This window comes from Orbicella faveolata, unplaced genomic scaffold (assembly GCF_042242905.1).
Source record: "Orbicella faveolata isolate gen_17 unplaced genomic scaffold, um_ofav_v1 contig_1, whole genome shotgun sequence".
In the NCBI taxonomy this organism is placed as follows: Eukaryota; Metazoa; Cnidaria; class Anthozoa; order Scleractinia; family Merulinidae; genus Orbicella; species Orbicella faveolata.
In genome coordinates, this window is record NW_028301536.1 from 36,851,549 (window position 1) to 36,864,825 (window position 13,277).

Here is a 13,277-nt window from a genome sequence, read left to right on the forward strand (position 1 = left end):
GGTTCGAGCCCTGGCCGGGGACATTGTGTTGTGCTCTTGGGCAAGACACTTTACTCTCACAGTGCCTCTCTCCACCCAGGTGTATAAATGGGTACCGGCGAACTTAATGCCGGGGATAACCCTGCGATGGACTAGCATCCCATCCAGGGGGGAGCAGAAATACTCCTAGTCGCTTCATGCTACAGAAACCGGGATAAGCTCCGGCCTGATCATGATAGGCCACTTTGGCTCGCATGCAGACTTTACCTTACCATCCTCATGGATCCGTCCTATATTTCCGCGAGTTTGATACGGATTCTTATAACTTCGCAGATTTCCTAACTTCGGCTTGATACATCGAGCGGCGAGGAGGTCTTGTTGTTTTAATAAAAAACAATCGGAAAAGCGCGACATCGTCGAATTGGTACGTCAATAAAGTGGAAATATATCCGTATCGCGGTTTTGGACGTCATCTTGATGGGCAGGCAACACGCGCGACAAAAATTACCCGTATGGGAATCCGATAGCAAAACATCTTAAGTCGAATTCTCAACAATTTTATGACTAGCAGAGTTAAGATACTAGACAAAGCATATTGACTATATTTGAGGGATGTAGCTATGCCAAAAAGCGCCCAGTCACGTTTTTGATTTTTGAGGAAAAAATGATACAAAAACGCAGGAACAATTAAAACGCAACTGGATGCTTTCTAGCACAGCTACTTTCGTCAAATTCAGTCAATGCAATTCCCTGTCCGGTATCTTTGCTTTGCTATTTATAAAATTAATCGTTCGGAATTCAATTTTTAAGAGAATCATTTGCCACGGAATTCCCATTCAAACGCTGTAATTTCTGATGCGCTTTGCCCGCCCGGCTATTACAGATTGTTCCAGTGTAATTTTGTTTGCAATCTACAGGTAATATAAGTTGTAGTGTTTAGGATCTTACAAAAGAACAGAATAAAATCGAACGATTGACTGTAAACATTGAATGAAGATTGAACCAGTGCCGAGAGAATTTTCTCAAAAACCGACAAGATGGCTTTCAAAACCGTGATAAGGTCTATTCCCGCGTTCTAACGTACCAATTCGACGATGTCACACTTTCCCAATTCTTTTCATTCAAACAAAAAATTAGCCGCTATCGATTTATATCGAGCTAGCAGGAACATCTAGGAAATCTTGAACGACCGACGACGCACCCACCCACGCCGATTAGACAATCTTGGTGTAAGTGAGAAATGGAGCGTGAAACGCGGCCTAAAAAGTCTGGAACGAGCGTGGAGCTGCGTGGGTGGGATGCAGGAGAATGAATGAGTTGCCAGTAATCGGATACCCGTGTTTGCGTGAAGAACTCTGGGATCGTCACGGGGCAAACATTGCTAGTCGCTAGAAGGAAATGTATGATGAAAAGTTGTTTCGAGGTACAAGAAAACGATTTTTGAGAGAGATCAACGCTTTTTCGCCGTCGTTTTTATCGCAAATGGATTTGGGCAATGTTGATATGTGGAATATGTAAGTTTTTCTTTGAATAACCGTGAAATATGTGACAAAATCTACCAATAAACTCCGTTGCTTGCGTGAGGTTTATTGTGAAATTTACATCGTGTAATGGTCTGAAAATATTACAAAATTAATTAGGTATAAATCGAGAGGAAATAACCCCGTAAAGCCTTTTAAGTTGTGTGCAGGCTACTTTTGGTTTATTTGAAAGCTCAGTCGTACAAATAATACTGGAAATAAGCCCGGTGGCGATCATTGTACTGTCTGGGGTTGATTTAATGACAAATGAGTCCGCGCGACTCATGCTGTGTGGCTACTGTGTTGCTCAAAGCCTTTGTTTTGCTTTTACAAGCACGTATTTCAGTGATTTTCCTTTTCTATAACAGATCAAGGGTAGCTCCTTGAATATATCTCTGAGTATTTGTATTTGAAAGTGCGATTTGTGCGTGATTATGCTTTCCAAAGTTTGGTACTGACGGTTGAGTGAAATTGCCCGACACAAAGGGTAGTAGTTCCTTCTCCAATTTTCGATTTCTGTTTTAGAGCTTCTTTTCTGTCTTAATATTAAACTTCTCGGAGGGTCTTTTCTATCATTTGCTCCGGGTAGCCTCTCGAGATCAGGCGTGTATTGAAATTTTCAATATTGTCTTCAATGTATTTCACAATAAACCTCACGCAAGCAAAAGGGAGTTTATCGGTAAATTTTATCACTTATTTCACGGTTATTCAAACAAAAACTTACATTTTCCATGTATCAACATTGCCAAAATCCATTTGCGATAAAACAACGGCGAAAAAGCGTTGATCTCTCCCCAAAACCATGTTTTTTGGGCGTCGAAACAACTTTTCGCCACACATTTCCTTCTAGCGACTTGCAATGTTTGCCCCCTGACGATCCCAGAGTTCTTTTCGCAAACACGGGTGTCCGATTACTGGCAACTCCTTCATTGCAAACTGATTCGTGAAACTTCCGCCTTTTGAAATGTCAATGCTTTTTGCTCTGCTGTGACAAACCACTGAAGCTCCTTTGAGCAGCGAAAGCGAAGAAAAATTCCTCAGCAACAGATTGAATCAGTGGCTTGATTTGTCGTGGTCCTTACTCGTGAGGCGAGTGAGCGAGTATCGCGTCCAGACCAGTAGGTGAGTCCAGTGTTTTCGTTTGTTTAGACTGTTCAGGGATTACGATTACGATGATGTTTTGAAAACTTCACAGTGCAAGGCTAGTTGCAGGGCCACTTTGGCAGACGTACGTATTTCGTCGTTTGCTTGGCTGTGGACGAGCAAACGGGCCGGGTCCGACTCATCTGAAACCCATGCAGTCTTGTCGTCCAGGGAGCCGACACAAAACAAAGGGACCCGGGATGGGGGACTCCTATGCCTCACATGAGATAAGGTCGTAGCCCGGGGGGTACTCCCGGAAAAATCGGGTGGGAGTGTGCGTCCCGCTTCCCAAAACCCTTACCCTATTTATGACCAAAATCTGCGATATTCCCTACCCTATTTATGAGCTGACCAAAAATTCGAAACCCTATTTATGACCTAACCCTTAAATCAAAACCCTATTTCAGACCTGCATTATAATAAGTTCCCTAGTTCAAACCAATGTTAAATTACCGTAGACATAATTTGTGAAGGGCTTTAGTTGATTTTCTTTTCGATAATGACGAAAAAGTGGTTTCTTTTTAAAAACATACCCATATCAAGGCTAGAGTGCAAAAGGTAAAAGTAAAGTCTGCATGCGAGCCAAGTGGCCCATCAGGCCAGAGCTTATCCCGGTTTCTGTAGCATGAAGCGACTAGGAGTATTTCTACTCCCCCCTGGATGGGATACTAGTCAATTGCAGGGTTACCCCCAGCATTAAGTTTGCCGGTACCCATTTATACACCTGGGTGGAGAGAGGCACTGTGAGAGTTAAGTGTCTTGCCCAAGAACACAACACAATGTCCCCGGCCAGGACTCGAACCCAGACCGCTCGATCCGGAGATGAGCGCACTAACCATGAGGCCACAAGTGCAAAAACCATACCCTATTTATGACCAAAATGGCCAACATCAGCTAAAATCGATACCCCATTTATGACCAAAGCAGCTGAAAAACCATACCCCTTGGGGCCGCACATACCTATATAGCCCATATAAGGGAGTACCCCCTCGGGGGTCATGGATGCTCGTCGGAAAATTGAATTAAGGTGGCTGAACACAGTTTTTAATACCTGTGTTTCATTCACCTTTTTCTCTACAACCCTTGATCCCTTGGTTGCCAAAAATGCACTCAAGCAAATTAACACCACAAACTTTGGATTTTTTATGGTTAAACCGATGGATGTGCTGTTGCCATGGCAACATGAATAGATATAAACAGGCCTTTAAAATCAGTTTTGTATATTTGTAGAAAATCTAGTCATTAGATTTTATTTATAATTTGCATACAACAAGCTTGTAACGATTCTCACAAGTTAACACCATTTTGCTAATAATTTAATGGAGAACTTTAATTATCCCTTGTTGAAGGTTCACTGGAATATCTAGAATTGCCTTTGTTGAAGTTCAGTTTTTTTCAGTACTTCATTCACTTATTTCTTATAGAATTTTTGTGCCAAATTTCATGAAAATTATTCTAATGAGCGGTTCTCAAGAAATAGGCGTATTTCCAAGAGTGCAATTTTTCATTCAATTGCAGTTTTTTGACTTACTACACATGCACTGCATTTCACTGGGTTCTTTCGGTAACAAAGAAAAAGCTGAGAATTGCTGGGTTCTTTGAATCATTACCTTTTCTAACATATCTTTGTAATAAAAGACTAAAGCCATCAATACACTGCATTCAATTATAGAGAAAAATAGCACAGATAGTGAGGGTGTCGAGTAAATATGATCACTCTATCGACGGCATGTTTGTTTTTTGCAATCCTTGTGCACACGCTGAATTGCATCAGCAAAAGCGCACGCAAAAACAATTTTTTTTCTACATGCTCTGAGTCATGTGATTAACTACTCCAGTAATTGTAGGTTGTCTTAACATAAATATTTGTTGATATATATTTATATTAATTGATCTGCCATTGGTTCTGCTGAGTTTAAAGGGCCAAGTGTGTGAGCTCAGAGTTAGATGTTATTTTGACATATTTGTATATTACCAAGGTACACAAAACAGTGGCCAATTATTGTAGCGCAGCCAAATTAAGCTCTGAAACCAAGACTAGATAATCTGGAGTCAATAAAATCACTGTTAGGATCAATTATTCTCTGAAAGATCTAGATGTATCACAACTAGGGCATAGACCGTTTTCATAAATGGCTGCCAGTTGTAAATTGTTTTGTAAGTATTAAAATTAGCCTGACTAACCTCGTTTTTGAGTTGCTAATTCGAAAGAATTTTTTCTCCCAAACAAGTTTAGTGAGGCTAATCTAAATGCATACAAAAGAATTTTAAATTGGCAGCCATTTATGAAAAGGGTGTATTAGTAAAGCAAAATCTTCTCATTGGTAAAATTGTGTAAACTTTTGGAATGACTTACATATTGATGTTACATATTGATGTTAGTCATTTTTATATCTGTAGGAAGAGTGGATGATATTTTTCATGTGAGTCCTGTCAGGTGCTGCCTCTGAAAGACATTAGCATAATGAAGAAACTTATTGCTCGGTCAATTTCAGGTACATTTGTGTTAGCATACACTTAGTAATATAAATTAACCCAACTAGTCTCTCTAGTCTGTACTTGGTAATAACTGTACATATAACAGATGACAAGCCATCATAAGACAATATTGATCATCACAGTTATGAAATTAAAGCCTGATAAAAAGATTCAGGCAACAATTGAATATATGAAGGATCATTTAATGTTTGCATGAACTGTGGAGAAAGATAATTGGAGACATTATTGATCATCACAGTCTAATATACACAACTTAAGCAGTTGTGAAATTAAAGCCTGTAAAAAAATTCAGGCCAGAATGGGATTCAAACCCATGACCTCTGCAATACTGGTGCAGTGAAACTGAGCTATCAAGCCAACTGGGAGCTGCATGGTCATGTTATGAGTTTGTGATATACAAGTGAAATATGAAAGATCATATATTTGGTTACGGCGGAGAAAGATACAAAGACATTATTGATCATCCCAGTTATATAAACAGTGTACAACTTAAGCAGTTGTGAAATTAAAGTCTGAAAAAAATTCAGGCTTGAGCAGGATTTGAACCCATGACCTCTGTGATACCAGTGCAGATTTAATTTTGTGCTCTACCGACTGAGCTATCAAGCCAACTGGGAGCTGGTCACGTTGTGAGTTCATAATATATGACAGATGACAAACTATTGTTAACAAACTTTACGGTCTGGTGGTAATGATAAACGTAGTAATATTTTGTTGAGTTGTTTGTCAGGTCATGTTGGTCAGGATTCAGTGTGTCGTGTTGTAAATCTCATGACTTTTTTAATATTAAAATAGCAGCTGAGTCATCCTGGACACTGCAGAGCTCATTGACTATTAACACTGGCCCTTCAATTAAGACAGTGGCTAGTACAAAACTTTGTACAAAATAACAGTATGACCTTAATTATTTTTTTTTATTCTATTCAGGTTCCTTTGATAATATTGCCAGCACCCCATCAGCCCCTTCATTGAGTAAGCGACCAAAACAAAAAGCGTGCAGCGAGTAAGTTTTTGGTTTGTTTTAAATATATTATATATCTATCTTTACCAAGTCATCTGAGGGTTTGTTAGAACCTGTGATAAATGAATGCAATCAGTAAATTAAATGCAAGTGAATGGGCTCAAACCAATAGTTTTGAACTTAATAATACATTCACTAATTTACCTTGGAAGGGATCCAAATGAAAGAGGGTGGCCATGAATTTATACTTCTCAGCGGAGTAGTATAAGTTGGTTTAAAATTCAAAAGCTAAATACAGTGGAACCCCACCTTAAGGTCACCCCAATAATACGGCCACCTCATTATTACACTCACTTTATTCTGGCCCGAACATAAACAGTCAGTCAGTCATTTTTGTAAATACAGCCAGATTTTTGTGGTACGTTTGTGACTGGATAACTGGGTTATCACTGTATCACAAATGATATAATTTTATTATAAATCCAAAATATAGTATGCCCAGTAATTAATCACCCTCTGAAATTAATGACCTCAAAACAATACAAGAAACTAACCGCAACATCACCAAAATGTAGTTATACCTGGTGGTGAATAGGTTGTGAGATTCAGGTATTATTTTTTTATTTTGATTGTTCTCAAAACAAAAGCCACCCAAGATAAAAAAATAATAAATGTTTACATTTTCCATGTGCCAGTTTGCTAATTGTTAGACCCCTCTGAAGAAAATGGCAATCCTCCAAAAGTGAGGAATGGAAATTTAAATGTGGTATATCACATTTTCATACTTTTTTTTTTTTTTTTAATTTAATCTGAGGACATCAAGTACAATTTAATTGTGTGAAGTTAATGTTAACTATGCTAATTGATGCTAACCTTAATCAAAACAGTCCAGCACGTTCACCAAGTCATGTCGGAACAGTTGGTCAGGGTGAGTATACCATGCCGCTCAGTGGAGTGGTGTGAAGCTAGGAAGCTTTGATTTCACTTTTAGAAACAGTATTGACCATGTATCAACTACTTCCTGGAAATGTTAATCTGAACTCACTAAATGAGTAATATTAGCACTATTGTCGTCTATACACAGACCCTCTATTTTGTCTTGAGCTGAGTTTGTCGAGATCACAACCTTAACAAAATATTAACCCGGCGCATGAGATATGAACGAGCCAAAATGCAAGCGAGTGGGGCTAGGGAAAGACAGAAATAGAGGGACGTTTTCTTTTTTTGCCCCCGCTTCTTGATCGCTCTAGCGCTCCGCGCTCTCATTCCTCGCACGCTTTAACAGTAAAAAAAAACCCGTAGCCAAAAATCAACATCTGCAGACTGACTACAATGGCAATGTCTCTGTTGATTTGATCAGGTTTGTTGTTCCATATAAAATTAAACACGCAAGTTGTGATTGAGCCAGAGCAATGAGATCGAGGGCGTTAAAATGTACGCAGAACAGACTTATTTGGGTACATGTATTCCTAAGCACTTGAAGATGAGAGTTTTGCCTAGAAGAGTGATACTTCGCTTACCATTTGAAAATATAAGGTTTGACATCTTTGTTACACTAACGGCCTATCCAAAGAGCCTTAGTCTTCATTCAGCATATTTTGAACAGTTTAGAGATCATTACATAGCAGTGAGGTCTCATCTAAGAACTTGGCTATTTTCAATTCATGTCGATAAATGCTTATCCTTCAAATGTCCTTAGATGCCTTATCTTAATTGATAGGATATCAACTCCTAAAATAGAAACACATTGGAAATGTTCTACTAACCTATAACTTTGCATTTCTTCAGTTGTTGGAGATCTGAGCACATTATACACAGCAGTAAAAAATGAGGTCAGACCAAAATCAAAGGCAAGAGGAAAGCAGTAAGTTGGTCTATGATTGTTTATTTTTATCATATTTTTTTTACACCAGTGGCCTAAAGACCTGTAGATTACCGTGTGGCACTAAATTTTGGCGGGGGTTTATTTCGGCGGTTTCTTGTATTGAGCGGGAACTAATTTTTTCGATAATAAAAGACTGGCTTTTGTTGCTGGTACTAATTCTTTTCGATTTTCGGGAAGTCACGTGTAAATACATGTAACACCCAGAGATGTAAAACACAGTAATCCAGCCTTTTATCAGTGTCACTCTATCACGATTTCATCGTGCTCTTGTGCGGAATTGTAGAATGCTCTTCTCACTGGAGTATCTTCTAACGATCCTTTCCTGTTAATTTTTTTATTAATATTATTTCTGAACGTTTTTTCTTCTCATTTCACCGTTTTATTTCTGAGCGAAAGAGACGTTTCAAAGGAATGGCAGCAACAGCGGTCTCCTTGTGATGTTTGTATGTATAATTTCGCCAGAGGAGTACTGAAATGTTTGGGGGAGAAAATGTTTGCAGGAATTGTTTTTTGTTTTTTTTTTGCGAGAACTTTTTTCCCGCGGATTGTGGGAAAAAACCGCAAAAATTTAGTGCCACACAGTAACCCATCAGACCAGTGAATTAGTGTTATGTAACCTACTGGGGCAAATTGCAAGAGTATGAATAAAAAAGAGCCACAGACGAATTTAATTTCAAAAGGTCAAATTATCTTCCCTGTATCACCAAGTGGAATTTTGTAACAGTATTATTCTTGTTTTCTGTTCCAGGCGTGAGCCATCTTGGTTATTGCCTGTTAGAGATTTGCAACCAGTAAGCAAACACATTGTAGTAACGTGACTGCATATGGATAAGAAATTTATATTAAAAGTCCATAATTAATTGTACATAATTTTGTATATTTTATTCATGTCATGTTATGGCGATTTAATAACGACAATAATAATTTACATGATATTAGAATCAAGAAAACTAAGACAAATTAACCTCTACAATTGGTATTATAAAAGTGAATATAACAAACATATAACCTTTGTTTTATCTCCACAATCTCTGCTCAGTGCATACCCCGTAGTGCAAGACTAGGCAGATTTGTTGTTTTTTGGTTTTGTTGTTTGCAGTTTCTTTTCTCTCAGTTTATTTTCCGCTTTTCGTTGCATTTTTGCCCTGTTTCATTCGTCCAACAAACATTAATTAAATTTTCCTCTCAACGGTGGTTAAAGAGAGATAGATGTACTTTATGAAGCGCGAATCGATAGCATTACAGTGGCCTTGATGAGTATGCTTACTGAAGAACTTCGGTAGTAATAAAGTTTAAGGACGTTCGCGCTAATTGTTTCTGCGCATCCTTACTGTGCACGCAAATTCACACGCCACGTCATGCATCGAGCGAGCGCTAAGCTAGTTATGAAATGAACAATGATAGGGCAGATAGCCATTGCTATAGCTTTGCCTGGATTTAACGATCTTGGACGTTCGGTGACCCCTGTTTTTCTTTTGATGGATCATTTTCTCTACCGATTTTCTACGTTTAGCAAAACAAAAGAAGAAAATTTATCGATTAGAAGTTTGAATTTTTTACAAAATGCACCATCGAATTCCCTTCGTTTTCGTTCTTCGTTTATCTATGCGGCGTTCATTTTTTTGCAAGTGGCACTAGACTATGGAACAATCGAGACAGTACTACGAGGGGCCTCATTCCCCTTTGTAAATTCAGAAATCTAATATTCAAGAAATGCAAAGATCGGAATATTATCAGAAGAAATTTTAAAAGAATTTTCAATTGTATTTTTTCTTTGCATTTTTCTATTTGAATTTGTAATTGTAGTTGTTTGGTAGATTTTAAGGACTACAATGTGAACTACTGGTTTTTATCAGTAATTGTGTTATCCAATAAAGGCGTTATTCATTCACTCATTCACTCATTCACTCATTCATTCATTCATTCATTCATTCATTCATTCATTCATTCATTCATTCATTCATTCATTCATTCATTCATTCATTCATTCATTCATTTATTTATTCAGCTAAAAACTCTGGAGACCATGTTCATTTACGCGCGCCAGTTTTTCAAAATCAGACTAGTTGTCAACACGCTTTATCTCTGAAACGAAGTCCGTGACCCCCAATTTTTCTTTTTCTTTTTTTTTTTCTTTTTTTCTTTTTCATTTCTGAAACAAGTACTTCATTATCTGTCCGTAGTAGAAGTTTGAAGAAAATATATCGAGTAGACATTTTCGCGCGAACGTCCTTAAGCAAGTTTAAAGTCAATCGGCAGCTTTCGTTTTGTTGCAACAAGGGCAATTCTATATGCGTGTACTAAACATTTTGAACTATGTCAACCTCTTCCTTTTGAAACGGCATTGTATTTAGTACATTCACAGTGGACAATTTTAAAACCTACTTTTGGTTTGTAGGTGCCCGGTAAATCAAGTAAAGAGAGACCGAGATCGAGTAGTGAAAGTGAGATCCGAGATCAAGTAGTGTCCCAGGATTCCGTGGGTGCGTGCATGCATACACTGTATAATTGTACGCGTACTTTACGAAGGCAGTAACCAAAAAGAGAAATGAAAACCATCGGGTAATGGAAACCCATCCCAGAATATTAAAAGGTTTCTTAATATAGTTCCTCAAGGAAAAATGTAGTTTAAAAGGCAATTACACGTTTAAGGAATATTGTGAAGCAATGAAAAGGACGGTCAAAGTCAAATCTTGCTTACTATGTTATGAATATTATTGTATTTCAGTCCATCTGGGCCTAACGTATGTGTAACATAGAGGGCGGTATTCCACTTTTTTGTTAGAGTTGTTAAATGGTTTGTTTTCGCTTGGTTTGAATGAGAAGACGAATAACAGAGTCGGGATCAAACTTTTCCTGCATATTTTAGCTGGTAAAAACTAGCATTCATTAAATCCTGAGGTCGTCCCGGCTGGAACATAAGGCCACAAGCGAAATGTGACGGAAATTCTCTGCTTCAGTTCCATCTGTCCCTTACACGCCTTTAGGACACCTAAATTCTTTGTCGTGTTTGTGACAGGAAAGATTACCCTTTATCCTTATTAATTCTCAGTACCCTGGGAGATTATTGCTCGGGGACCGTCAGCACGCAAAGCATACCAGAAAGCACTTGAGGATGGAAAAATCCAAGTAAGGAGGATCCCAGTCATGCTCGTAGGACAAGACAGGTCAGGAAAAACCAGCTTGAAAAAGTCTCTGAAAGGGGAGCGTTTTGATCCACAAGAAGGGAGTACTGTTGGAATAGAGGTGGACCCCTTGCATTTTCAGGTTACAACAGAAATGTGGAGGTCAGGAGAGAATAATCAAGGGGAAAACCCTTGTCATGCCATTTCTTATGAACATCAGACAGCAAAGTTTATTCGTGACAATTTAAAGGAAGAGTTACGCTCACAGGAGCCAACTTCTTTACTTGGCGCAGACAAACCCGCAGCAAACGGAACGCCAGAAAAGAAGAATAGTCAAGAAGAGGAACAGCAGTTCCTTGAGAATCCAGTTCCAGAAGTTCCTGATAAAATAGCCAAATTGACCAAACGATTGCTCGATCTTGAGGTAAAGAAGGAAGTAGAAGAGATCTTTTCAATTCTGTGGGACTTTGGCGGACAATCAGTGTATTATGCGACTCATCCCATATTTCTCACTCCAAGAGCAATCTACTTATTGATCTACGACATGAGCCGAGATCCCAATGAGGTGAAAAGTTCTATTGTTTCCAGACAGGGGAATGATTTCAGTGTACAGAGTCCTCTAAACAATCTGGAGTTCTGGTTGTCATCTATCTCTCTTTTGGCTGTTGAGAACAATGACATTGAAAACCTGTCAACTAAACTTCCTACAGTGTTCTTGGTTTGTACTCATGCCGACAAACCTTGTAATGGTGGTGATGCTAAAGTGCTAGCCAAACAGTTGCTGGATTCTCTTCAGAATAAACCGTTTAGTAATCATTTGTACGCCGACGTCTTTGCTGTGGATAACACCAAGTCGGGCTCTGAACGTGAGTGCGAAGAGGTCGTGCGTCTGAGGACGGAAGTTTGCGCTGTTGCAGAGCAGCTGCTCCAGAGGAAGGAAGAAATCCCAATAAAGTGGCTGAAGTATGAACAGACCCTTCAAGTCATGCGTGAAGAGGGCTGCAAGTACCTTTTGCTTGATAAAGCGAAACAGATTGCTTGTGAAGTCTGCGATATCAGAGATGACGAGTTTGTCACGTTAATGAACTTCTTACACGACCAAAGAATTCTGATTCATTTTGGTGAAACTCAAGCCTTAAACAAAATGGTTGTTTTGGATCCCCAGTGGTTGGTTGATGTTTTCAAGAAGATAATTGCTGCAAAAACCCATATTCCTGAAGGGGGAAAGCTCGAAACTCTCTGGTCTGAGTTTGAGAGGACAGGAGTTCTTCATAAAAGGGTTATACAACACGCGTGGACCCCTTTTTTCAACCCTGAAGACACCTTTGAAAGCCTTCTCAAGATCATGGAAAAGTTTAGCTTGATCTGTCCTTGGCCTGCAACGAGTTCCGATGAGCAGTACCTAGTGCCATCTATGCTCAAGTCGTACCCAACTGAAGGCGTCCTCGATTTGCTGTCATCAGCAAGTCTTCCTTCTCTGTTTCTCAGATTTGATTCTGGCCACGTTCCCCAAGGATTTTTCCCGAGGATGCTGTTACAGTTTATCCAGTGGTGCCATGAAGAGTGGTCCAGCCAAAGACAGCCACAGATGTTCAACAACTTTGCAAGATTTTTCACAAGTCTTCGCGATGGGCAATCTGTGATCCTTCTTTGTCATTCCACTTCGATTGAGATCGCAGTTCACAGAATGGCGCCATCTGGCAACTCTATGAATGCGCATGTGGATCCGGATCATAAAGCATCCGACGTTTCAGTATGCCGAAAAGTGCGAAGGCAACTGGGACTGATGCTTGAGTGCATGCGGAATGAGTTCCACTGGTTGAGGAATGTCAGATATAAGATGTATGTGAGGTGCCCAGTCTGTTCTAATAAGGGGGTAGTACGATACTGTTGCAATCATGACATGGTAGACTGTAAACGAGAACATTGCCTCCACTTTTTGTCAGAGGAAGAGTTGCGTAGTTGTCAGCATCCGTTTGTGTGCCTGAATTCGGCAGTGGCTAAAGATGTCAGAGTTGATATTAACAGCTTCCAGCCTTGGTTTGAATTCCTAGATAAACAGGTAACGTTGACTTTTAATGTATTGCGGGTTGGGAAAGAAACATTGTTCCTTCGACCAATCTGAACATTAAATGAACATTCCGTTGCGGCCGATAAGCGATTAC

General features: G+C 39.2%; 1 protein-coding gene across 1 annotated transcript; it reads left to right on the forward strand.

The window, feature by feature from the left end:
- Window positions 1-2,322: 2,322 nt before the first annotated feature.
- Window positions 2,323-13,254, forward strand: LOC110044998 (uncharacterized). Its single transcript, XM_089274782.1, has 8 exons — window positions 2,323-2,621; window positions 5,043-5,137; window positions 6,069-6,144; window positions 6,990-7,030; window positions 7,891-7,966; window positions 8,736-8,778; window positions 10,386-10,470; window positions 11,040-13,254. The coding sequence occupies exons 2-8, from the start codon at window positions 5,107-5,109 to the stop codon at window positions 13,235-13,237; spliced, it is 2,550 nt and encodes an 849-aa protein (XP_089130908.1). The 5' UTR covers window positions 2,323-2,621; window positions 5,043-5,106; the 3' UTR covers window positions 13,238-13,254.
- The last annotated feature ends 23 nt before the right edge of the window (window positions 13,255-13,277 follow it).